A 27,370-nucleotide genomic window follows, 5' to 3' on the forward strand; every position below is an offset into this window, starting at 1 on the left:
AAGTTGATGCCGCACCAAATGATCTTCATCGCTACTACTTAATATACCAAATTACCAACGCAAGTTTAAACATTTAATATACCGACGCTGGATCCGTCAATTATGTACTAATTAAGCTTATCTTCTTTTATTTTGAAGTTTGGAGTTGTTTTTTTATCTTTAAAAATCTTTATCTTTATATCTTTATCTTTATAGGAATACAAATGGGGAGCTCATTTGCTGACGTGGCGCTCATACGTTAAGTCTGGGAGTTTATTTGTTTACGTGTCGTTACTAGAAATTTTTAGATTTATATTTATAAATTATAAATTATTATTTGCTCAGGTTGTTATTTTCAAATTTTAAGTTTGGGTTGTTTTACTTAGGTTGTTATTTTTAAAATTTTAAATTGTTTTATTTGTTTGGATTATTTTACTTATGTTGTTATTTTTTAAATTTTAAATTATTTTATTTAAGTTGTTATTTTTTAAATTTTATTTAGATTGTTCTTTTTTTTATTTTAACACTATTTTTTAAAAATCTGTTAATTCTTTTTAGCATAATTTTTTAAAATTTTGTTGATTTTTTTTAAATTGTAGCTACATAAATTCTTTTAAAGAAATTTAGAGTTTTAAAAAAATTTACGTTAATTATTCTTCGGTTGTTACATACTAATATTACAATAAATAAATATTTACGTTAGTTTAGAATTTTTAAATTATTATTTATTTAAGTTGTAATTTTTAAATTTTAAATTTGGGTTGTTTAACTTAGTTTGTTGTTTTTTAAATTTTAAATTAAAGTCAACCAAATTTTAAAAAATTTAGTTATGATGCAACTATAAAAGGATAAGTTATGAGAGATGTAAAGTACCACAATTTAAAGTACATCAATCCCTTTCTTTACATATATCCAAAATCTCCCTACTTATTCCAATAGCTGATATTCACAAAATTGCTAACATCAATCTTACAATCGACAATTTGTGTGTACGTATACGAGTGATATGGTTATGGACACTATCAAGTTACGGAAATTCTCCATTGCCATACTCAATTGAGATGGTTTGACTCGATGAAGACGCGGGTTTTCTACTAATATCCTTTTATCCATGACTCCAAGGTTATTTATTTATTTATTTAAATTAAAGTCTATGTACATTGGATTAGATATTAAATAAGTCTATATTTAACTTTTTCTTATGTTATTTTCTTTTTTAAGCAGGTATCGAATAAAGCTTGGTGTCATTGATGATTCTGACTGTGCATGTTATGTAGTCTTTGACAATGAGGCAAAACAAGTTTTGGAAGAGAGCTGTGTAGAGATACTTGATCCACTCCTATTGGTAAGATCTAACCAATATTTATTTCTAAAAGCATTAGTGAAAATATTTTTATTGGTACTTTTTATATTATTTATTATTAATATATTATGTAATATCCTGTAGAAAGGAGATCTATCAGATACACCTACACTTTTACTCAACCTAATTGATAAGATCTTTCTCTTCATCATTGAAGTTCAAATATATGATATTTCATATTTTTCACCTTCTTATACAGTTAAGAAGATGACTAATAATGTGGATCTCATAAATAAATTCAAAGAGGCTCACCCTATTCAAATTGTGAGTATATATAAGTGTACGTCTATTAAAAATTAATTTATTTTTTGCTTTCTTGGTCATTAGTAGTATCTAATTTATAAATAATAATTAATTATAATTTTAGGATGTTGACTACACCGGTGTTTTGTTTCTAATTTCAAAGACATCCTCAATCATTGAAGAGGAGAAAGTAAAAGGTACTAAGTCTTTAATTTAACGTGGTTTTTTGTACAGAATTTGTTGCTTGAATTCTCCATTGAAGTTGCGGCCAATGATGAATCTGAATTGTTGGAAAGTGCTATTACACCAACTAAGTGACTATCCTCGGAGTCGAAAGATTCGAAGGTGGAAGGAGATACCTCAACTTGCAAGAAGATCAAGATTGAGAAAGAAACTTGAGATTTTGGATGCACATGTTTTGGAATCTCTTTTAGAGTCTATCTAATAGAATAATGCCAAACATATGTTTGTTTTGGTGGAAACATTGTCTTTTCTTGAGTTATTATTTTTCTTTTGGTTCTTTTCGATTTTTATGTTTGGAATTTAGAATTTTTTTAAATATAAATTGAAGTTATTTGGTTATTACTTTGTGATTTTATTTTTAATTTGATTCTCACCCCGTTGATATTCTGATAATTTTTAATTTAATATTTAATGTCATAAAGTTATAAATTTTTTCTTTGAATTATTGTTGATACAATTAAGTTAGTTATTAATTTTTAATGTGTACTTATTTAAAAAAAATCTAATTATAATTTTTAATTAAAATATTATGTTTATAATTTTAAATTTAAATTCAAATATACTTTTTTTTTTGAATTTTTACGTAAGCAATTGGGTTTGAGAATATTTTTTAAAAATTTATATAATTTATAAGTTACTATACTAATTACAAAGGATTATAATAAAATAAATAGAATTATCAGTCTTATTAAGATGTGAAATTATTTATACTATTTAAAAAAATGTAATATCGTTTAAATTTTAGAAAAAGTATAATAAAGTTAATATTGTTTATGATGAAACTAAAAAAATTATTTTTAAATTAACAAATTTCTATATTCCTAATGGACAACGGACGTTTGATTAGAAAATTTTATTTAAAAATTTAAAATTTATACTAGCTATAAATTGTTTTACTTGCCACATTTATAAATTGTTATTATTATCTTTCTAGATTGTCTCTCCACAGTAGAAATACTTTCATCTTTTTTTCTCTTTTTAAGTATTTTTTCTAAATTTACGTAATTTATAAGGTTATTAATTTTTAGATTGTATTTAATTTTATTTATTTTTATCGATAAATAATAGGATTGATACTATTTATGACGAAACTAATAAAAATTATTTTTAAATTAACAAATTCCTATATTCTTAATGAATAACAAACGTTTAATTAAAAAAAGTTTATTTAAAAAATTTAAATTTACACTAGCTAATTAAAAAATTCTATTTAAAAATTTGAAATTTAAAACTCTAATACTAATTCCTAATTAAGTGGCTTCTTAGCCGTTTTGATTTTTAAATTTAATTTTTTTTTATTTGTCACATTTATAATTTTTTTCTATTTACTTCGTTTACATTGTTATTTTTTAGATTATAACAATAGAGGTACTTTTATCTTTTTCTCTCCTTTTACTTATAAGTTGTTCATTTTCAATCTCTTTAACTATAAGTTGAATTTATTGATCGTGAGATTAAAGTTATATTTATTTGAAAAAAGATACTTTTATAAAAAAATATATATTATTTTTTGTAAAATATGTTTACGTAACTAAATAAACGAGAATAAAAAAGAAATTAAAGCAGCCATCGAAAATAAAATCTGTGCAATTTTACATAGACATAAGAAGGCATTAATTTCATATTCTATTTGGTAAGTTAGAGATGAGAAAAAATTGTAAAAAAATTAGTGTCTCAAGTTAAAAATTAGTGTTTTCGCATTTTAGAGAGACACAAAATACATGTTTTTAATGGGTGTTTGTGTACGACTATGTCTTTCATATTTTTGTCTTAGTAAACAAACAACATACATGTATTTCTGTGTCTATATTTTGATGGACATGTATACCAAAAACAGACGCTGTCATATGTGTACTGCTTTATTTTTTTTAATAATATAAAAAATTTGATAATAAAAATGTATTATGTATAATGTATATATATTTTTAATTAGTTAAAAAAATTATTTATTTGATATTTTTAGGTATATATTGAAAGATACAAGAAGTCCAAAGAGAAGTAAGATTATATTGAAGAGAAGATTGATATTAAAAGACAAAGAAAATACAAAGCAAAGCACAATTCAAGGTAGATTTCATATAAAAAAATAAATTAATTATTTTATCATTTTTGTTTTTAGGTTAGAATAATATATTTTTTATTTGGTATTTTTAAGTATGTCAGTTCTATATATTTAGTTTTTATTGGGTATACAAAATAACTAACATGTCATGAGTATTTTGGCCGAATGAAAGCCCATAAAATACAATATTTTCTATATATTATTTAGCTATTGACAAGTAATAAATTATTAATTTACATTGTCTTCGTAGTATGTTACTAAATTTGTTTATGAAAAATTACAGGAAATTCGAGTGATAGTTCTAATGGTGTGCATTTTCAATCGGTGTTGTCGAACATTACAAATAGCATTAATACAGATTTATTTTTGGATGATTTTTTTTAGAACTTGCTTATGGGAATGTACATGCACTTTATATATTTTGATTTTCCTACTATTTATTCAATTATAATAATTATTTAGCATATACCAATGATTATTTTTAATAGACCAATTAAAAAGTTAAATGTTTGGTCTTTAAATAATAAAAACATATTAACATAGTAACTGGTAGATATTATTTGATGTTTGTTGAAGATGTTGTTGACTTGTCTGATGACATGAACTATCATATGCTTCATGTGTGATATCCGAATTACTAATATCACTAATATTGGAACATTATTTTTTTTATCTACAGAGTGTAGATTAGTAATTGGAGACCTTGATCAATGTGGTGTTGGGTTACAGGAAGACTATGCTACTTCAAAAGAGACATGGTAAGATAAACATGATAGATTGTAATTATCACAAAGCTAAAATTTTACTTTTTTTATCTTTAATACTACCTTCATAATATATATTCATAATTCAGCTGATTCAAACATTTAACATATATTCATTTTTCTTTTTTTATAATATAAAATACTTGATGTATTATCTCTAATGATTACAGGAGCAAGTACATTTAATTCAAATTTAGATACTAAAAAAAGAATTAGAAGAAGTGTGCATAGTTGAAAAAAAGACACCTGATACAAAGAGAAACATTTTTGAAGGAATTGACTACAAATCTTTCAAAAAGTTTTCAAGAAGTTGAGAATATTATTGAAAATACGACTATTTTAGATGATTCTGTGCAAATTTAATACCCAGCCATATTCGATGTTGCTGAGAATACAGGTAATTTAAGAGGTAGCAATATCAGCACTTTATTATTTACTATTGTTATGCTTTTTATAAACAAAAAATTATCGTTTAGTGTTCAAGTTTTAAAATTCAAACTAAGATATGGTTATATATTATAATTTTTGTATTTGAACATTGATTTATTGTAAAACTTAAATCTTGAGGTTGGCACAATGAAATTGTATTATATGATCACATCTTTTTAATCTATAAATTGCATTCTTTGGTAATCTTTTATAAATATTATTTTTATACTTAACATGGTGAAAGAAAGGTATATTTTTATATAAATTATTTGTTGCAGATATAACTAAAACAATTTATTATCTTGGTGATTATTAGATGTGATAGATATTGATGACCCAGAATTTTTTGTCGGCATTGCGACGCCATGATATGGTATGAGGAGAGATCAGAGAAGTCCAAAACAGGATCCAATTTTGAGTTCTCAATATGTTGTATGCGAGGAAAGGTACAACTGCCGTTTTGAAGCACTTGATCGGACGCTCAGGAATCTTATGTCAATTACCGATCAACATAAGACACATAAACCATTTGGTGGTAAGATTGTTGTTCTAGGAAGTGATTTCAGACAGATACTTCCGGTGATTCCGAAAGGAAGTAGACACGATATATTAGCATCCGCTATTAACTCATCCCAGTTTTGGTCATTTTGTAAGGTTCTGAAACTGCATACGAATATGAGGCTTCTAATGTCTTCTTTGGATCAAGATGAAGGTGAAATGAAGATATTTGCTAATTAGATACTTGATGTTGGAAATGGAAATATTATCTCTGTTGTTGGTGATGAATCAGAAGTTAAAATTTCAGATGATCTATTGATTACAACTACTGATGATCCTCTCTCTCATTTGGTAGACTTTGCATATCCAAATTTGTTGCAAAACATGTCAGATTACATATATTTTCAGAGTAGAGCAATTCTTGCACCCACACTTAAGAGTGTCGAGAAGGTAAACGATTTTGTCTTGACAATCTTTTCAGGGATGGAAAAGGAGTATTTGAGCTCTGACACAACATGTCAAGCTGATGAGAATGAAGATGTAAAACAAGAGTGGTTCACATCAGAGTTTCTAAATGACATCAAATGTTCGGGACTACTCAATCACAAGTTGACTTTGAAGCCAGGAGTCGCTGTAATGCTACTGCGAAACATAGACCAGACTTCAGGTTTATGTAACGGGACAAGATTAATAGTTAACAAACTTGGCAGCAACGTAATTGGAGCGACGGTAGTGAGCGGTAGAAATATTGGAGATAAAGTGTACATTCCAAGAATGAACTTGATCCCTTCAGATTCAAGATTGCCATTTAAGTTCAAACGGAGACAATTTTCATTAACAGTATGCTTTACAATGACCATTAACATGAGTCAGGATCAATCATTATCACATGTACGGCTTTATTTGCCAAAATCAATGTTCATCTATGGACAACTTTATGTTGCTTTGTCAAGAGTTAAGAGTCGCAGTGGTCTCAGGGTTTTAATTCTAAACGAAGACGGCAATCCAAAGTCATCAACAACAAATGTCGTGTTCAAAGAGGTTTTTAATAATATTTAGGTAAGAATAATATTATTTTCATTTTAATAGCATGTTATGATTTACACTTTTATACAAATCTTTACTATAGATATAACTAATTTATCTATAACTCTTTTTTCAAATTTGAAATGAAATGTGTAACAAGGAGCACAACATCCAATGATTTTCTAATGAAGTTAGTAAGATATTAGGTTGTTGATAAATTTTTATTAGCTTTTTGATATAAAATTTAGGGTAAAATTAACATGCTATTATTATAGTTATATATGTTCTTTTTTTTATCTCCCTCCTTATGGTTCAAGAATATTATAAACTTCGAACTCTTCTATTCATATTTTACTTTGAATAAAGATAAAATAACATATTTAACACGTTTATTATATAACGATGATGATAGTGTTATACTAAATTTAAAAAATATATGATTATAAAATATTATTTTTAATTTAATTTATCAAATTTAAATATAAGCCCGTGCATCGCACGGGTTTAACACTAGTATTTTAAAAAGTTGGAAAAAGTTAGATAAAGAATGATTTTCTTGAACAACCACCAATCAAATAAAAACATACTACACTTTTAAATTAATCATCTAAATCATTTTTTAGACACCTAATAAAATAAATATCCAATATCTCTATTATTTATATTATTTAATATTTTTATTATTTACCTATACTTTTTCATCTACAAATATTTGTTTACATATTCCGATAAAGAAGACTTATGATTTAAAATTTAAAAACAGTTTTGTTTACATATTCCGATATAGACTATAAGCCAACAAAACATATAGTAACAAAAGGACAATAACATATACATAAAGAAAGACCGATGGGCTCAACGGACTTAAAGTCGCATATAAATAAAATAAATATTAAGTGAACAAATTAATTTTTTGATTAAAGTTAATTTTTTTAGATACTTTTTTTTAACTGATTTTTATTATATTTTATAAGATCAGTTTAGTTGATTTTAGTTATGAGTCCCACTAGAGAGATAATGACTTATTTGTACAATGTTTACAATAGGCTATATAAGTTATAAAATAAACATCTTCATACTATCTAGAATAACTATTCGAGTACTACACATTATCCCAAAAACTTAAACTGGTTTTCAGGTTCACCAAGGATCGAATTCTTGATCTTTCGGATCTAGAGCTCTAATACTATGTCATGATACCACTCATTCCAAAAGTTTCAACTAATAAAAAAAAGTAACACTAATAGTTATATCTCTAATATTCCCTAAACTTTCATTGTACATGTTATACAAATATTCCATTGGCTCCTCGTACTTTTCTTTTAGTTATTGATACTAAGAGTAAATCTCAGTTGTAATGTTAACAAAAATATTTTGACATTTGTATAAATTAAGGTGACTGCTTATACAAAAATATATTTATATAAAAATAATTAAAAAGTCTTCTATCTTCTATATATATATATATGTAATAATTTATGTCCAATAATAAATTTTTAAATAAAACTTTAAACTGCAATAAATTATTTTTTACTTTATCATATTAGAGGATAGAGTAAAAAAATGATATATTTAATTAAGTTATTTAATACTATACATGCACATGATATACCCAACTTAAACCATATATAAATTATAAACTAATTCCTGATCTGCCAATGAGTTATACCTCAAATGGCATAGTCTTCGAATCTCCTATCTTTGATAAAAAAAAAAAAATTAATTCCTGATCTGGATCACAAAAATACATCACGAAATTAAAGGTGAGGCACTCAAATTAAAATTTAAAATTGTTCACATGCAAGTACTTCAGTGGAAATTACTGAGAATTAAAGTACATGACTAAAATGGATGACCAAGAAATCAACCAACAACACAATGATCGTATCAGAGGTCTTGATCAGGTAGCTACAATGGTTTGGCCTGTGCATATTTTATTATACTAAAGCAGTAAAGTGCTCTGCCATCCAGTGGGAAATGCACTTACATATGAATAGACACGCGGTAGAAGAAAAATTAGTCATCAGTAGGATATGTAAATCCTATCAATCCATGGTCAAATTTGTACTGATTAAACCCACGTTGATGTCGCTAAAGAAAGGGGGTGTATGTGTGTTTGTTTTGGAAAAATGTCTCTCTATTACTGAAGTGTGTGGACAAATTGTTTATTACTGAACTTTAGAAGATGTGAATCATCAAGAATTACTCTAATTATTAATAATGGCTAATTCAAGGACTAAAAGGCACAGTTGAGATCAAGATGGAGACGAAGAATTAGCCCATATCTTTATTATTTATTGCATTACAAACAATTATATTAAATTAAACCATATAGAACAACAGCATGAAAATAAAGCCTGAATTGAACACAACAACCAATAAACATGCAAACTTTCTAGCAAAGATAGGCACACACATGATCAAGCTATAAACTTGTGTAGTTCTAACTTTAAGTCTGCATAGAATCTTTTCGCCTTCAAAGTCAATGAAGACGTTGAAGGTAAGTTCATCATCATTTCAATGGCTACCAAGCAATAAATAACAACATAAACAACCATCATAACCGTAGCTATGTGTCTACCTCCAGTTGTTGGCGATATCAGCTGCATAGAATAAAGATAGCTGAAGGCAAAGGAAAAAATTGGCCCAAGCAACAGAAACCCAACGGAACTGCTGAGTATTAGTGTAAGAATCGTAAGTGTTGTGACCAAAAGCACGAGCGTGTTAATGGCTAATATGGCAACAAAACCACTGGCTGACAGGACAGATTTTCCGGCCGGAGGACTAAGTACAGTTTGGTAGATTCCGGTTAGAAGCAGAGCTGCAACTACCAAGTAAGATTCGCGCTGTATATCTGAGATATTGTGTCTAGTGCGTTTTACACGGATAATTATTCTTCGGTGAAATGTGATGTTTAGTTTGAGTTGAGTTGCAAGGGTGGGATCATCTTTAACCGATGAACCGCGTTTTGCTCCAACCTTCTGTAACTCTCTCTCCATCTCTGTGCTACAAGCTCTGTCTAAAGCTGTTCTGTTTTCTGAGTTCTTGCTGTTTAAATTCAACCTTTTACACTTTATCAACAAATTCAGAGCCTATGAAACATTACAGGAACACACAAATGAATTTACACCAAATTTGTAATTCTATCAAGGATAATACGAGTTTTATTAAATTTTAAGATAGATACTTGTTAAAGTCAACGATATTAAATTGTTTTTAATTATAATATTATATGCCTCAATTACCCTAGTTAAAAAATTGTTGTTTAAATGTAAAATTTTTATGTTTCTGTTTTATCTAATACATGAAATTCTTAACAAAACTTCTTATACTTAAATTTACTATAACTTTCAATTTCATAAGTCATAAAAGTAAATATCATCATGCAAAATGAATAAAAAAAATTAATCATCAATAATATTTACTATATAGAAATATTATTTGGTTGTACATAAAAAAAATAATTATTCTATGCTAATAATTTAGATGATAATAATATTTTGTTCGAAAAATACCTAATTAAAAATGAGTATAGATGTATGTTGGGACTCAGAATCTCGACAAAAATCTCATAGCATAACAAATTAGTTTTTTATATGTGGGGTTGAGAAATACTCGAAAATTGAAAAACAAAATGAGTATAGACGTAGAGAAAAGTGTACTTGTATGTCATGATTGAGAGTTGAAAGATGTAAGATGGTGTTGCCTCCCTCGTCTTTCCAGTTCAAGATAGAGCGTTCCAAGGTTGCAGCACCTCTGCGAGTATTTGTCCTGAGCCAACCAATGAGCACTTGCAGAGCCTCCAACTGTTGATGTTTCACCGCAACATGAAGCGCAGTCTCCCTTCTCACAGTCACATCCTCAATGGAGTCAGGACAAACCTCGAGAAAATAGGCCAAAACTTGAGCTTCTCCCTTTTGACTTACAATTGTATGAAGAGGAGTAATGCCTTCTCTTCCTTTGACTCGGACGAGGTCGTTGTTGATGTCCACGAGGCGACGAACCAGTTGGCCATGGCCTTTTTGAATGGCAAGGTGGACGGGGCTGAGGCCATGCGTGTCTAGCTTCAAAGCAAATGAAGGTTTCAATCTCATAATCTCAGAAGCAAAGTGGATGTGGCCAGCAGATGCAGCTGTATGCAGAGGAGTCTCAACAAAGGGTATGGCTTCCACGTCTTCTAGAATATATGGATTTGCTTCAATTAGCGCGTAGAGACGGTTTATGTCTCCGGATTTAGCAGCTTCTTCTAACGGGCTAATAACATTCGCCATCTTTAATCATTTGTTTGTTGTTGAGCTTCTTTAATTTGTTCTTAATGAAGACTCCAAAACCACAAGTTAATTCAATTATATCGTACGATTATCCACTTTTAGACTCCATTAGATTCGCCAACAGAATAAACGAAATCTAGAGTATGATGTATGAAACTCATTTTAGAATGTGTAATTATTAAGAATCACTAGCAATATTGAAAGTGTCAAATCTTCATAAATAATGAAGGAAAAAGGCTGATATGAAGATTGAATAATGATCTACAAAATAAAAACTAAATATATAGTACCTAGTTAATTGCAATTGATGATGTAACTCAGCGTAGCGATAGCCCATAGGCCGCACAAACAAACAACAGTGAAGTAAGCATACATGTGACAAAGGACGTGGTACAAATATTTTGTTTATCAAGTGGAAAAATATTCCAACCAAGTTATTGGATTCATTCTGTCTTTTCTCTAGAGCTAATTCCTGTTTATAATTATAAAATAGATGTTCTTTAATTACAGCAGTAGTTTTATTTCACTCTTGTTACAAGTTCATAGTTCTTGGCGCATAAGTATATGAATATTTGGTGAAAAATGGTCCCTGACATAGTATTATTGATTAGATTTTCAACGGGTTCAAGTTATTCAAAAGCTCCAGCTTGATTGAGTTTATCTTGGTTTAATTCCATGACATCACGGGTTTGATGTGTTTTTAAAATGAAACCATCTAACTTATCCACGAACGGGTTTCAGAAGAACCACAACTTCAAATGTAAAAAGGACATTGCTTTCAGGGTCAACGTTTCCAAACTGCAGTGGAAAACAGGAAAAGTGAATTTCAATCTTAATTAATTCATAACTGCGTAGGCCAAATCAGAATTTCGTACCAACTTGAAACGCTAGAAGGTTACAGGTTAGATCAACAAGAATGATATTTCGAATGCTGTTGGGATTTTTTTAGCAATGTCAACAATAGTCTAGAGATGTGGACACGCTGCCTCAAAGGAGAATTATCTTAGTTGTAGGCATTGACCACAACATTCACTCGTTCAGAATTCAGATAACTCAAAATGTGCAAAATATATTTAAAAAGCACCCTAAAAAGATTTAAATTTAAATTTTTAAAACATTTATTACACAAAATAGATAACCTAACAAAGTAACAATCAGTGAATCACCGCATAGCAAAGCCCAAAAAGTGAAGGAGTTCATGAAAGCCATGACGACAATCTAAACAGCAAACCATTTTAATGCATACTCGAAATTTTAAGAAAAATATTAGTCAATTAATTTTTATACGCCAAATGAACTTTTAAACATGCTAATATTTGGCTTGGATAGTAGTCCAATGTTCAGTACAGATCCCATGTAAAGCAAAATCAACAAAAGCGCAGCTATGTGAATAATACAAAGAACACTTGCAAAAGGGCATAACAAATGTTGGTACCATTTATGCAAGAGTACCCATTCAATTGGGATTAACAGGGTATTCCCATAGAATTTGAAGGGACAAATCAAATAATCTAAATACAAGGGAATAAGCATTATTTCCCTTTTCCCAATTCATGCTCTGTCCCCATGGCTACTGCTGGTGCCAATTACAAAAATGCAGAAATAAATGTAATATTCCACCAGCAGCAGCTACAACAATATTTATCTTTATCAGTGTTGAACATCAAAATTGTACCCATCAATGACCATTTCAGAAGAACAATTTCCATTGATTTGAACTAAACGGCTTAACCAGTTCACAATCCCAGAGAGAGGGAAACTAGAGCTCCATCTAATTTTTATAGTTTCATGCTATTTACAGTATGAATAAAAGATACTCAACTAACTAAAACAAAATGTATGTTTTGTTCTCTTAAAAGCAAAATCTGAACTCAAATAAATCAATCTTCAAATCTCCATGTTCGCCTCCGCGAGTTCCTATTGAACACCGATCTCAGCGAAACTCGTTCCGGACCAAAAAATCTAGACCTGCTAGAACCCAATCTTCCAAAAATTGACATGAAATTTCGAAAAACCCTACGAATTCCATGACTTTCCCTTACCCTATTGCTCCTCACAGAACGCGAAATCCTCCTCGGAGCTCCGTTAGGGTTCAGTGCTCCGTCCATCTCCGTGTACACGACGGGAAGGTGGTTTTCACCTGCTCTCCGGCCACCAGAAAATCTACCGACGGCGAATCCCCCTCCCGGCAGCCTCCAAATCGTTAATCCAATCGATTCCTCGTCGATTGAACCCGACATCAACGAATTCTGATCCGAAGGAAGCTCGTGTCGACACACAGGGCACGAATTCCGAATCGAAAGCCACGGAACGATGCAATCGGTGTGGTATATGTGCTTACATGGAAGCTCACGCGCCTCCGCCCGTAGCTCAAATGCTTCCTTACACACGGCGCAGTGCGCTTCGGCACGCACGTGCGCCTCCGCGATCTCCACCGCCGGCATCGACTCTATCGCCGCCTTAGAAGCGGGTGGATTCTCCAGCCGCCCAAACGCGTTCGTCTCGATCTGCGAGAACTGCTCCAAAAGCCGGTCAAATCCCGAACCTAACAGAAACTCCGCAATAGCTGGCGGCAGAGGCCGTAAACCGCTTCCGTCGCCGTCGTCGTAGTATAGCTCGAAGGCAGGACCACCTTCACGATCGGCGTCATCGCTGGGGCCACGGAGAACAATCACAGGATTGAAAGGGGAGCGGTTTCCCGCGGCACTGCGGCGGCGACGGCGGAAACCTTGGTGGCTGGAATCGGAGACGTCGGAGAAGGGGCTGAAAAAGTGGTCCGGAGACGGGTCGGGTCGGATCTGTTCGACAAAACCGCTATTGCAGTTAGGGCAGAGGATGTGGTTGGTTTCAGTTTCGTCCATGATGTGAACGAAGCTTGCGCAGCTGTAACACCAAAACGACGCCGTTCCAGGTTGCGTTTCGAAGTTCATTTGCGAATTTTTCAGATCCGAAGGGGTTAGTCAGAGATAGAGAGTGTGTGGTAAGGTCTTAGAGAAGGGAGCGTGAATTTAAAGGATTAGAAGAAAGATAGAGAGAGAGAGAGAGGAGCGGTGTGAATGAATGAATGTGTTAGCGTGTTAAACCCACGCGTTTAAGTTGTCCATTGCTGGTTAATACAAAAAGCAATTAGAGCGTTGGCCTGTTTGTGGAAGAAGGTGCATAGTAATTTCTATAATTAATTTTTAAACGGCGGATTAACTAGAATTAGAATTGATTGATGTGACGTGACGAATGCATGAGGCAACAAGGTGGTGAAGACTCAAGAAGAAAGTGTTGACCGTAGACTGCACTGCACGGCAAGAGACGCCAATTTTGATTTTGAACAATTCATGGAAACTTCTTTTATTTTTATCTTTAAAGCCCTGGAAGTAGAAGCAGAATAAGATACAAGTTTGGTGTTATTTTTGCTACTGAGTTCTCAATTTATTTTAGGAAAAAAAGAAAATGGACTCTAGAGGATTTAATTTGCACAAATCAAAAGTATTAGAATGTTGAGCTACACATCTTTTAAAGATTAAAATATATAGGGCACATGGAATAAATTAAAATATAGTTGGCAAGGTATTGGTATTGCTGTATAAGATTCCTTAAACAAGAAAAAAGGGTAACTCAATGGAGATAGCATTACCAATTACCATGATTATGGTATGCTTGTAACTCCATTTTGTGGCAGAGACTCTTGATGTGAACATGGGATGTTTGGCTTACCTACACATTCAAAACTTTAGTTTCATGATTCTACCCTTGACCTATCTAGGCCCCACTTCCATCCCAATCTTCTATGGTCCCACTTTTACGCTCCTCTTCTCTTTTCTCAATTTTTTTTATCTATTAATTTTTTTCTTGTCTTTTTTATCTATTAATTAAATTAATCTTAAATTTTTCACTTAATTTAATTGATACCCTAAACCTGTCCAATAAATCCATCTTTACTCAATTTTCCATTCAAGTTCCATAATTTTTACATTTTTGTAAGAGAATTTATTTGAATTTGTGATGGATTTTAAACACATACAAAAGCTATGGTTATATTTTAAATTTATTATATACTTTTTAAATCCCACAAATTTGAAATGAAATTTCAGAATATATTAAAAATTCTAACAAATGAGTTCAATTTTTACAAAATAAATTTTTTTAAAAAATATCCATACCGGAATCAAATGAAAATTTAAATGAAAGGCAAAACTTACAACAACAAAAAAAATCAATATAAGAAATTTAAGATGAAATTTAAGTTTACCATTTATTTTATTATTTCTTTATGCACTTCACCCTTCACTTTAATTGCATTATTCCAACTTCATTTCAATCATCCTTGCCCATTTTTCTTGAGTAAGATTAATATTTCACTATCCAAATATTTCATTCTTGTCAACATTCTTTACTCGTAATTCTTTTTCATTGACTTGAGCTTTAAAGTATGCTTGGCCGGAATTGCTCTTAAAGGGGTCAAGAACCTCCCTTACTTTAATTAAGATTCATCAACTTTTTCAAGCTTCATGTATTATCTTGATTGAGTAGGTATTTTAGCCTATGCATATAAAGTCTATTAATTAAGTAATTGAGTCTCTATGTCCCAAAATAATACAATAGAATTGAAGAAACGTTTTCCGTTTAACACTTGATTAGTCATTTTAGGTGTTTATTATGTCAAAGTTAAACAACCTCCCAATACATTATTATTATTGTTTTATAAATATTATGACACTTATTTCTTTAAGTAACAACTTCAGTTTAGATAAAAGTTGAAAGCTCAAATATCAGTGGTGCATTATAAAATATACATTTACTTTTTTTTACTAATTATTATAATACTTAATAATTTAGTCTAATTTATTCCCAAAAATTAAAAAAAAAATACAAGTGTTGAACACTGCACATTGACCAACTCTATATGAGCTTGATTCTAGATCATGATATAATATTATCTCATATGTTGACATAATTATAATTAAATTGAGTTTTATAATAAGGAAAGTCAATGTAGTCATAGCTAATCAGTTTGAATTAAAACTTATTATAGGAATTAGGAAGCAATCTTCAGAATTTTTCATGTTGATTGAGAAATGTTGACTTTCTAGCTTTAAGCTCATTCATATTATAATATCCTAGTTCATATGAATGTGAATTCATTGTCTCTGTCTTTTTAATCAATTCGAAAGTATTGCAACATTGATGATCATCTTATGGTTACATATAAAGAATATTATTAACAAAAAATCTAAGGAAAATAAATAATCAGGCTATCAAAGAAAGCAATTAACATTTAACAAGTCCAAGCAAAAGTCCATGTCTCCCTAAAGCATATTTATTAATCTCAGGAAAATAAAAATATATCTAAGTTGAAAATTCTAATATTTAACAACTAGGTCGCAAGTAGCACCAGCAGGATAGTATATATAACTGTATAAGCTTGCATTAAAGGGAAATTCAATTCATGACAATTAGTTCAATTCTAGGTTTTCATAATATACAAATAAATATAAAGTTTTGATAAAGAGTGAAAATTATTTCTTTTAGCTAAAGAAAAAGTTTAGCCAATGTTACTATTCAACTTGGCCAATTAATCTTCCAAACAATCCTGAAATTTCTTCATGTTTGACCTTTTTAAAGGGCTGAATAATCTTATGATGTTTGGTCACTAAGTAAATCTTATTTTTTAGTATTTACAACATGGGAAAGTCGTATATTCTGTAAACCTAACTATACCTAAGCGCATGCATCATCAAATATAATGTCTCTCATACATAGAAAAGGTTTCAGATAATAATGACAAATTTTGACCATTCAAAATAATCCCTGGTTGAAGATGATAATATATTATATTGTATCATTTGTTATATATTTAATTATTTATATTTGATCACCTCTAGAGTTTGGTTGACAGATTAAAAAATTATTGGATGGGCACTGAATTGGGTATCAACTTGCCAAATTAAAGAGTGCTATCAAAAAGAGCACGAGGCATAATTTTAATATTCCCAAATCATTTTCATCTTTTATAACGTTCTATATAATATACAATATGGTGGAAAGAGCCACCTCCATGCATTGTGCTAAAGTTTGTAGTTATGTTAGGTTGAAAAAAAAAACTGTGATGGAAGAAATAGAAGTTGCTGAATACATAAACAAAATAACTTAACATAATAAAAGGAAATTTATTTGTGCAAACATCAAAATTATCTGAAATGTGATCAAATAGAGGTTATTTATCTGTTCCGTCAAAATTATCTATAAATTTTCATCGTTTAAATATTGGTGGAAACTCAAGTGCAGTCGACTTCACGTGAAGTAATTTGACTAAATTTTCATCTAACGACTCTCAGGTATCAGTTTCACGTGAAATCGACTTCACGTGAGTTTTTACCTTAAATACGAGTTAGCTTTGAAATTTTCTGTTAACATTCCTCGAATAGATTTTTAGTGCGCAAACAGTGATTTTTTGTTTTGGGTCTGGCTGTAACTATTGTTAATTGCCACTTGCCCCTTTCATTATGACTTACGAGGCCTCTATACAAAAGCCCATATCCGATAATTGGGCCAAAACAAACTAAAACGATAGGCTCATCGGTCACAAACAAATACCCAGGGAGACCCAAAAAAATTAAAAAGAAAATTGATCATAGCAAATTATATATATATATATATCATATTATGTGTATACAAAAAATCAAACATGGTGTATATTTATGTATTTGATATTTCATAAAGTTTAACTATTATAAATAAATTTAATTATTATTCTATTGTAGATTTTGATTATTTTATTACGTGAGATTTAATTATTCTAGTAATTTAATATTTAATTCTGACTTAATATCTGATTTTGGGTGTTCGGATAACATTTTTGTACAACTTGAGTTAATCGATTTGCCTCTGTTTTCCAATTCTACCTTAGTTACCTTCTAATACTATCGAAACTAAGCACTTAAGCAGTTAACATGATACAACTTAAACTTCTCTACATTTAAATGTGGTGGTCCTAATTCGTGTCTATTCCTATGCACCATTTGAATTTATATGGATTAAGATTTTTCATTTGAACATTTGTCTTACTTAATTCTTGTACCGCGAGCATCCAATTAAACAACATTATCCACTTATCATTGAAGAAAAAATAATAAAAAGGAACAAAATAATATTTTACAAAATGCAATAAGTTCTTATAAGGGACACAATTATCAATCAGGATGCAGAAGCCAAATGTCTTGATATCCGAAAACTGATTCTTCAAATATTATCACACTATAGACCCTTGATAGAACCATCTCGAGGGAGGAAAAAAACAAACTGGTAGGTGACAGAAAAAAAAAATTATTGACATAGATTAAAAAAAAAAGAATACAAAAATTTTGCTTTCTAAATGTGAAATGTGAATCATGTTGTCCTTGAAAAATGATTGGATGACCGTCCTAGGGTTCTTAGCCGCTTGATCTATCAAAAGTCCAAAATCAGTCACCAATCACCATCTTGGATGGATCTATGCTGGGAGAGCTGAGCCATATTTGAGATTTTTTTTAATAAATTGATTTGAGAATAAAAGTATAAAAGGGTTGTTAGGTTGGGTGTGATTTGGACTAGTTTTAGGTTAGCCTAAGTGATGAAGTTTTATAAACAATTAAATTAATATAAGGGAAATCATTTAGTGCCCAAAAATTTTTGTCTAATATAATGAATGTATTTTTTTATTTTTAAAAATTTAGTGTCCAAAAGTAGAAATAAAACAAAGTGGAATTTATTTTTTTATTTTTAAATTGAGAAAATTTCACTCTCCTCTTCTGCAAGATGCTAAAATGACATTCTCCTTCCTTTTATTTTATAAATGTACATTTTTCTCTCTTTTAACTTTTAAAAAATCTCATCTTTAATCTATTTTAAACTTTTTGTGTTAACTAATATTAATTTTATCCATTTTTTAAGAAAAAAATGATTTTTTTTAAAAAAATACCCATTAGCAAAAATTTTACTTTTTATCATTAAATTTTGTTTACCAAAATATCTTTTAATAAAATATTCTTTTATTGATTAAATTATATTTTTTAAAAAATTAAATAATTATATTATTTTTTTCTAAAATACTCTTCAATCATTTTTTAATTATTAAATTATAATTTTACCAAAATTTTCGTTAATAATTTTTTTATATTTTACTATTAATTTTTCGATATCTATATATATTATTTTAACATTAAATAAAAAATTTTAGTAAGATTATTTTTCAATATCAATATATATTAATTGTTACACATATTAACAGTGGTAAGATTTTTTTATTTAATGTTAAAATAATATATATTGATATAAAAAAATTAATAGTAAATATAAAAATAATTGTTAAAAAAATTTAGTAAAATCACAATTTAATAATTAAAAAAATATTGAAGGGTAGGTATCTTAGAAAAAAATAATTTAATTATTAATTATTTTAAAAATATTTTGGTAAAAATACAATTTAATCAATAAAAAATTAATTTATTAAAGAGTATTTTGGTAAGCAAAATTTAATGATAAAAAATAAAATTTTTGTTAATGGGTATTTTTTCAAAAAATAATTTATTTTTTCTTAAACAATGGATAAAATTAACATTAGTTAACACAAAAAAATTTAAAATAGATTAAAGAGGAGGTTTTTTAAAAGTTAAAAGGGAATAAAATGTACATTTATAAAATAGAGGGAAGAGGAATGTCATTTTAGCATTTCGTAGGGAAGGGGAGTGAAATTTTCTCTTTTAAATTTTATGAATAAATATTAAACATTACAAAAGAGACCTTAATATAATGAATGTACACATAAAACAAAAGAAATAACAAAAATATTATTTATATAATAAAATTAATTATTAAAATTAGATACTATATATTTATATATTTTAATATATATTGATAAAATTCAGAGCCGTGAAGAGATTGCAAGTTGATTATGGGTGCGAGAGAAGAGGAGCAGAGAGAAAGAGCATATAGAAGTGAGAGATTTCTTACTGAAAAAATAAGGAGAATCACAAAAATGTTAACTATCTCGTAACCGAAGATATATACAAGTGCTAACTAAAGGCTAACTCTAGTTAATTGATAAATGTGGTCAGTTAACAGTTCTAACTAACTCTGGTATAAATATATAGGCTAACACTATGTTAAGTAACATTATATCAGCTAATATTCCCCCCTCAAACTAGGAGTGTGAATATCTAACAATCCTAGTTTGGAGAAACATGAACTAAAAGGTCCTGGTGCCAGAGTCTTAGTGAGGAGGTCGGCTGTTTGGTTGGCTGAGGTTACTGGCAATAGTTTGAGAACACCCTCATGCGCTTTATCTTGGACAATATGGCAGTCCGCTTCAATATGCTTTGTGCGCTCATGTAAGATAGAATTGGCAGCCATGTGTAGTGCAGATTGACTGGCGATGTAAAGAATAAAAAGGTCATTGTGAGAGACTCCAAGCACCTCTAGTAGCCGAAGGAGCCACAGCCCTTCACAGGTGGCGTTCGCCAAAGTACAGTACTCAGCTTCAGAGGATGACCAAGATACAATTTGTTGCTCGGTGCTCTTCCAAGATACCAAAGTAGTGCCAAGAAAGAAACAATATCCCGAGACAGACCGCCTAGTGTCGAGACATGTCGCCCAATCAGCATCAGCAAACCCCGTGAGCTTGAAATCGGTGGTTAGAGGGAAGAACAACCCAGTGGCTAGAGCGTTCTTCAAGTAATGGAGTATCCGCATAGCTACTTTGTGGTGTTCAACAGTCGGAGAGTCCAGATATTGACTCAGTTTATCAACTGCAAAGGCAATGTCTAGTCTGGTGTTGGTAAGGTATTGAAGCTTACCAATGAGCCTCCTATAGACCGAAGCATCATGGTACGGGTCCCCAGAAGTTTTCGAGAGATGAATCGAGTAATCCATGGGCGTAGTTGCTAGTTTCGCCTCCAATAAACTGAATTCCTCCAAGAGATCAGTGGTGTACTTCTTTTGATACAAGGCAATTCCTCTAGTGTTTTAAGCTACCTCTATTCCGAGAAAGTATTTCAACTTTCCAAGATCTTTGATGCTGAATCGAACATCCAAGGTGAATTTAATTCAGTCAATCTCGAAACCATCATCTCCTGCCAAGACAAAATCATCCACATACTAAAATGGCTATGAACCCTGACTTTGTGCGCTTAGTGAAGAGAGAGTAATCGAATTTGGATTGTGTGTATCCAAATTCAGATAGGACAGAAACAAGCTTAGTATTCCACTGCCGACTTGCTTGCTTGAGGTCGTAAAGAGACTTATTTAGCTTACACACAGAATCAGCAGGAGCAGTCAGGCCTTCAGGAATCTTCATGTAAACCTCTTCCGATAATTTACCATGCAGGAAATCCGTATTTACATCCAATTGTTGGATGATCCACCGCTTCGGGACAGCAATGGAAAAAAGAACTCGCAGTGTGGTCATTCGAACTATTGGACTAAAGGTGTCGAAGTAGTCAAAACCTGCTTGTTGAGTAAAGTCCTTAGCCACCAACCTGACCTTGTGCCTTTCTACAGTGCCATCCACATTGAATTTCACTTTAAAAATCCATTTTGAACCCACGACATTCTTCCCAAGAGGTAGACTAGTAATTGTCCACGTTTGATTATGTTCAAGAGCACGAAGCTCATCATCAATTGCATCCTTTCAACACTTTAAGCCCATAGCTTCAACATAAGACTTTGGTTCCGAAATGGTAGCAACAACTAGGGAAAAGGCTTTGAACTTTGGAGACAAATGGTTGTATGAGACAAATTTTAAAAATGGATACATGTTTGAAGTTGAGGATGCTAGTGTTAACGAAATTGTAGGACAATGATAATCATGTAAGTATACAGGTGGTTGCTTAGTCTGACTGGATTTTTGAATTGGTGGGGGAGGAGGCGAGAAAGATACAGGACCACTAGGAGTGGTTGTGGCCTCATTATCAGGAGTAATGGCAAAATCTGAATGATGTGCAATGTCATGAGATGCATGTGGAATGATAGAAAAGGTGCCAGACTCCATAAGAGTTGGAGTTTTATCAAGCATAGATGTATGGTGTGTGCTAGGTGAAATATGTTCATGAAGTGTGTCAAGTGACTCAAATCTAAAAAGATCAATGACCTAAGGTAGGGATGCTGGATTGTTGCGAGAGTTATCAAGAACCACTGGTTGGTCAAAATTGATTAAAGTCTTGTGATGAAATGGAAATACTTCCTCATAGAACTGAACATGTCTATAGAGGAGTATTTCTCTTGTGTTTATGTCAAGCAAAATAAAACTCTTTACATTGTGTCCATATCCTAATAAAATGCATTTTTTTGTACTTTCATCAAATTTTCTTCTATGGGCAGTGAGAGTGCAAGCATAGGCTAAGCAGCCAAAAGTCTTCAATTCTATCAAATTTGGGATTTTGGAAAATAATATTTCATAAGGGGATTTATCTTTTAAAACTGAGTTTGGTAATCGATTGATGAGGTAGGTAGCATGCCCAACTGCATAAGTCCAATAACATTAAGGAATTGAAAAATGAAAAAATAGTGCTCTAGCCATGCTTAATAAGTGTTGATGTTTTCGTTCAACCACCCCATTTTGTTGGGGTGTTTCCACACATGATGTTTGGTGCAAAATACATTTTTCAGCAAAGAAATTGTATAGTTGAAATTCAGATCCATTGTCCAATCTAAAACATTTTATAATTTTTTCAAATTGTGTTTGAATATATGCTACAAATTCTTTAATCAACAACTGAACTTTAGATTTCATTTTCATAAATAGAGCCAGGTGAAACGACTCTTGTCGTCAACCACAGTTAAAAAGTATTTGTGTCCCGCAATTGAGGGAGTAGCATAAGGGCCCCAAACATCAATATGTATTAAGTCAAAAATTTCACTAGATTCTGTGACACTTTGTACAAAAGGGAGTTTCTTTTGTTTGGCATAATGACAGAAATCACAAGGTTTCATGCAATCTATACTATCAAAGAGAGGATATTTCCTTTTTATTATAAGCATCCTATCTGCAGGTATATGTCCAAGTCTAAGATGCCATATTTTTGTACTATTTTCTACACTACGTTGTGCTGGTATATTAGATGATGTATCTGTACTATGAGATGTGGGTGTAGTGTGAGATGTGAGTGCAATCTTATGTGCCTCCTGTAAATTTGGTGGTGTAATTATCAATGTGTAAAGACCGCCAGCTACACTAACATATCCAATCATCTTTCAAGTATTCTTGTCTTGTATCTCACAAGCAGTGTCAGAGATGGAAAAATAGTAATTTAACTATTTGGCAGCTTTAGAAACTGATAGCAGATTAAAAGTAAAACATGGTATGTATAACACATCAGTCAGATACAGCTTGTTTGAAAACATGATAGTTCCAGCGATGTGAGTTATTGTTTGGTGACCATTTGAAAGTTTAACTAAGATTGGTTTTATATTGTGATAGCTATAAAAATTGGCTAAAGAAATGTGACATGATTGGTGGCACCGCTGTCCATGATTAGGTATGTGTATAAAAGGACTTTGTAAACAAAATTTGAGATATATGTGCACTCATGGATAAAATATAGCTCGGTATACCTGATTGTGTTGTGGTTTAGTTGATGACATAACCAAACTGTGAGGAATTGTCCTGTTGAAGAAGAGCAATTAAAGTGTCTTTTTGTTCTTGAGATAAAGAAAACGCGGATGTCTTGCATTCCCCTTTCTGAGTTGAAAGCTGCAGCAATGCCTCAGTTGACTCATCAATTTCCACACCAGGTGAGGTTGTTGCATAGTTGAAGGCCTTTTGTGGTTGTCTCATATGTAGAGGGGGTCCATATTTCTTATAGCACGTGTCTACCAAGTGTCCTATCTTGTGATAGAAAGAACATAGTTTGAGAGGCCCTCTTCCTCCTCTACCACCCCTTCCTCAGCTAGAATGACCTCTGCCCCTATAGCCATTTGCATTTTGATGTTGAAAGTGCTTCTCATTCTCAATCAGGTCAGAAGAGCTTATGAGAGCCCTGGGTTCACCATTATCTAAGGAGTGAAATTTCCTCTCTTGTTGAGTTAACATGCCAAAAACTGCATTCACATCAGGTAAAGGTGTCATGAGTATGATTTGAGACCTAACGGTACCATACTCTTCATTCAAACCTCTCAGTAATCTCACTAATTGGCGCTGCTTTCTATATTTTCTCATCACTCCTAAATCACATGTGCATTCTACACCACAGACGCAACTCGGAATAGGTAAAAAAGTTTTCAATTCCTCCCAAATGATTCGCAGTTTAGTAAAATAGGCAGTTATACTAAGTTCTCCCTGTTTAGATGTGTACATTTCTTCCTCTAGATCAACAATTCGAAATATGTCTCCTTGATGATATATGTGCTTGAGATCATTCCTCATGTCATATGCATTTTCATTCCAAATAACGCTCTGAGAGATTTCACTACTCAGGGACAGATTCAGCCAAGCTACTACATAGGTATTACATTTTTCCTAAGCTAAAAAATTAGGATCAGTTTCTTTAGGTTTCGTTAGGGTTCCATCAATGAACTGTAACTTGTTCTTGAATTTTAACGCAAGTCTCATATTTCTGGACCAAGAGTGATAATTCGAAGCAGTTAAAGTCACATTCACTATCGAGATTCTAGGATTCTCACATGGATGAAGATAATAGGGGCTGTGCAGGTCCAAGGTTGAATTGGTTGAGGGATTGCGAGAGTTCGCACCGTCCGAGAGGGATTGCGAGAGTTCGTACCGTTCGGAGATGCAGAGCGATTTATTCTGCACTGAGAGTTCTGAAAATTGGTGAGTCAATTCAGGAGTTTTGTGAAGTTGCGAATGTCGTTTGGAGAGAATTCATCCTCCATATCTGAGTCTGGATTCTCCAAATGTTCCTCATTTGCCATAGATAGACTGAATCAGGACTCTTCAATAACAATCTCCTTCTTTCTCTTAATTCAACTCAGATCTCGTCGCGATTACAACCTCCACACTCACCGCACCATGATAAAATTCAGAGCCGTGAAGAGATTGCAGGTTGATGATGGGTGCGAAAGAAGAGGAGCAGAGAGAAAAAGCATATGGAAGTGAGATTTTTTATTAAAGAAATAAAGAAAATTACAAAAATATTAACTACCTCCTAACTAAAGATATATACAAGTGCTAACTAAAGGCTAACTCTAATTAATTGATAACTATGGTCAGTTAACAATTCTAACTAACTCTGGTATAAAATATGATTCACTTTCTATTTAAAAAAATATATAAAAATATATAAAATATGATTGGAATAAATTATGTGATGTGCCCCAATATTTTAATACATGTGAGTTTTACTTTTGTATGGAATAATTTTTTACGTTTTAGAAGATACAAAACGCCTATGTAAAAATAATTTTTTTACAAAACGGCAAAACCATTTTGCATGGAGAAAATTTTTTTAAATGGAAAATAAAAAAATGTCATTGACGTTTTGATCTTTTTTATTTTTTTTAATTTAAAAAAATTGAAAACGACAGTGACGTTTTGTATATTCCCACAATGACGTTAAATACAATTTTTTAAACATTTTGATGGATTACACCAACTCAAATCCAATATTAAAAAAAAAGTGCTTAATTTTTAATGGTTCATTTATGATTTACCTGCACGATAATTGATAAAGTTCAATTATGCTAGTCTTAATTGGTTATCACAGCGCATAGGAACATGAGAAGGCACTTCTGACGAAGCACAAACACGTGTGCTTCACATTAAACCAATTCGCAAAAACGAAAACAAAAGGCCCATAATATATAAAGATATTTAGAAGATCAAAAATATCTGGTTAAGTCGTCCACGTTGACACCCCTACCATTCTCATCTGGAATCAGATATTGCACTTTTCCCCCTTCTTTTTCCACATAATATTATTAACACAAAGTCAAGAGAATTTTAAATTTTTAATATGTTTTGAAATTAAATAAATATTTATTCTATATTATTTATTTTGTTGGCTACTTTATATTTTGACCTTGGTGCATCACTTTCCTTATTCACAGACACAACCACCGCCGAATCTTAAGAGATATCTATTGTTGTTTTAATCTCTTCATATTTCTCACTCACTCATTACTCTTATTGTTTTTAGATCCAGAAATCCAATCCAATTTACTAACAGTTTTCGGTTACTAACAAATTCAACTGTTTATAACGGCCAACGCCGGGATGGGTGAGGAAGTTAGGATGACCGACTACCAAGACGACGACGGAGTCGCCGACTGGGAATTGGGCCTTCCGGCGGCCCACGATCTCACCCCGCTCTCTCAGCTCTTGATCCCGCCGGAGCTCGCCTCCGCCTTCAGCATCTCGCCGGAGCCACACCGTTCCCTTGTCGACGTTAACCGCGCCTCAAAGAACACTTTCTCCACCCTCCGTACCGGCGTCAACGCCTTCTCCTCCTCCAACCTCAACCCCTTCCAAGACGAGGGAAACGATCCCGCCGGCGACGACGAGGAAGAGATCGATCCGGCCGGTTCGGGATCCAATTCGAGGAAGCTCCGGAAGGTTGATTGTGCGGAGGAAGCGGATTCTGTGCCGCGCACCGACAGTGCTGCCGCCGTGAAGCGACCGAGGCTTGTGTGGACACCGCAGCTGCACAAGCGATTTGTGGACGTGGTGGCGCACCTAGGGATCAAGAACGCGGTGCCGAAGACGATCATGCAGCTTATGAACGTGGAAGGGTTGACCCGAGAGAACGTCGCCAGCCACCTCCAGAAGTATCGCCTCTATCTTAAGCGGATGCAAGGGCTCTCCGCCGACGGACCTTCTTCCTCCGACCACCTCTTCGCCTCCACGCCGGTTCCTCAAAGCCTCAATGACAGCGGCGGAGGAGGAGCAGGAGGAGGTGGAAGTGGCCACTCCCGTGGGAACGGGCACCTTCCGGTTCCGGTCCCGATGCATTATCCTCCGGCGGCAATGATGCCAATGCCGATGCTCAGCATGCCACATGGCTTTCATCATCACCATGTGTTGCAGCAGAGGGATTGGTCCTACCCACCACATGTCACTCCTAATGATAAATGAATCAACTGATAGAATTTTATTATCTCCGGTGATTGATCTTTGCTTCTAATTATTATGAATGAATCAACTTCTATTAGAATTTTGTTTTTCATCTTTTGTAGCACAATTGTATCGAGGGTATTATCGACAACTTATAAATGAGGAATTACTCTTATCATCCATCCTATGTGTTAAGACTTTATGGAGCTTAGATTACAAGAAGATTTACATACGTGTTCATTGCACTCACTTATAAACAATCATTTCATTTTATTATTAGCCATTCCTTCCCATAGCCCTTTGAACTTTTCTTGTTTAAGTGCTCATATGTACTTCTAACATTCATCTTGAGATTAGATTGGAGTGCCTGCTCTTACTTCTCTTGGTGGTCATGGACTCATGGACATGTTACGAACTGATCAGCACGATTTAAGGTCACTTGGCATTTGTATATATTGA

The 27,370-nt window shown here is 32.1% G+C and overlaps 4 protein-coding genes across 4 annotated transcripts; 1 reads left to right on the forward strand and 3 right to left on the reverse strand.

Annotated features, from left to right (window-relative positions):
* Nucleotides 1-8,863: 8,863 nt before the first annotated feature.
* Nucleotides 8,864-10,878, reverse strand: LOC112788219 (ankyrin repeat-containing protein BDA1-like). Its single transcript, XM_025830422.3, has 2 exons — nucleotides 10,270-10,878; nucleotides 8,864-9,699 (listed from the first exon to the last, which is right to left on the reverse strand). Exons 1-2 carry the CDS (start codon nucleotides 10,876-10,878, stop codon nucleotides 9,028-9,030), a joined length of 1,281 nt encoding a protein of 426 aa, XP_025686207.1. The 3' UTR covers nucleotides 8,864-9,027.
* Nucleotides 10,879-12,297: 1,419 nt separating this feature from the next.
* LOC112788235 (E3 ubiquitin-protein ligase RDUF2) lies at nucleotides 12,298-14,025 on the reverse strand. The gene has a single exon (XM_025830423.3). The coding sequence runs from the start codon at nucleotides 13,806-13,808 to the stop codon at nucleotides 12,759-12,761; it is 1,050 nt and encodes a 349-aa protein (XP_025686208.1). The 5' UTR covers nucleotides 13,809-14,025; the 3' UTR covers nucleotides 12,298-12,758.
* A 6,006-nt stretch (nucleotides 14,026-20,031) lies between these two features.
* Nucleotides 20,032-20,778, reverse strand: LOC140181357 (secreted RxLR effector protein 161-like). The gene has a single exon (XM_072224901.1). It carries the CDS (start codon nucleotides 20,776-20,778, stop codon nucleotides 20,032-20,034), a length of 747 nt encoding a protein of 248 aa, XP_072081002.1.
* Nucleotides 20,779-25,776: 4,998 nt separating this feature from the next.
* LOC112788267 (transcription factor PCL1) lies at nucleotides 25,777-27,091 on the forward strand. The gene has a single exon (XM_025830425.3). It carries the CDS (start codon nucleotides 26,075-26,077, stop codon nucleotides 26,930-26,932), a length of 858 nt encoding a protein of 285 aa, XP_025686210.1. The 5' UTR covers nucleotides 25,777-26,074; the 3' UTR covers nucleotides 26,933-27,091.
* The last annotated feature ends 279 nt before the right edge of the window (nucleotides 27,092-27,370 follow it).

This window comes from Arachis hypogaea, chromosome 3 (genome assembly GCF_003086295.3).
Source record: "Arachis hypogaea cultivar Tifrunner chromosome 3, arahy.Tifrunner.gnm2.J5K5, whole genome shotgun sequence".
NCBI lineage: Eukaryota > Viridiplantae > Streptophyta > Magnoliopsida > Fabales > Fabaceae > Arachis > Arachis hypogaea.

Bases quoted from the DNA above. Each gene is read 5' to 3' on its own strand.
- LOC112788267 (XM_025830425.3), top strand. From the start codon at position 26,075: ATGGGTGAGGAAGTTAGGATGACCGACTACCAAGACGACGACGGAGTC.
- LOC112788219 (XM_025830422.3), bottom strand. From the start codon at position 10,878: ATGGCGAATGTTATTAGCCCGTTAGAAGAAGCTGCTAAATCCGGAGAC. The intron at 9,700-10,269 runs GTACACTTTTCT...AATGTTTCATAG, and splicing joins CTCTCAATCATGACATACAA to GCTCTGAATTTGTTGATAAA.
- LOC112788235 (XM_025830423.3), bottom strand. From the start codon at position 13,808: ATGAACTTCGAAACGCAACCTGGAACGGCGTCGTTTTGGTGTTACAGC.
- LOC140181357 (XM_072224901.1), bottom strand. From the start codon at position 20,778: ATGGATTACTCGATTCATCTCTCGAAAACTTCTGGGGACCCGTACCAT.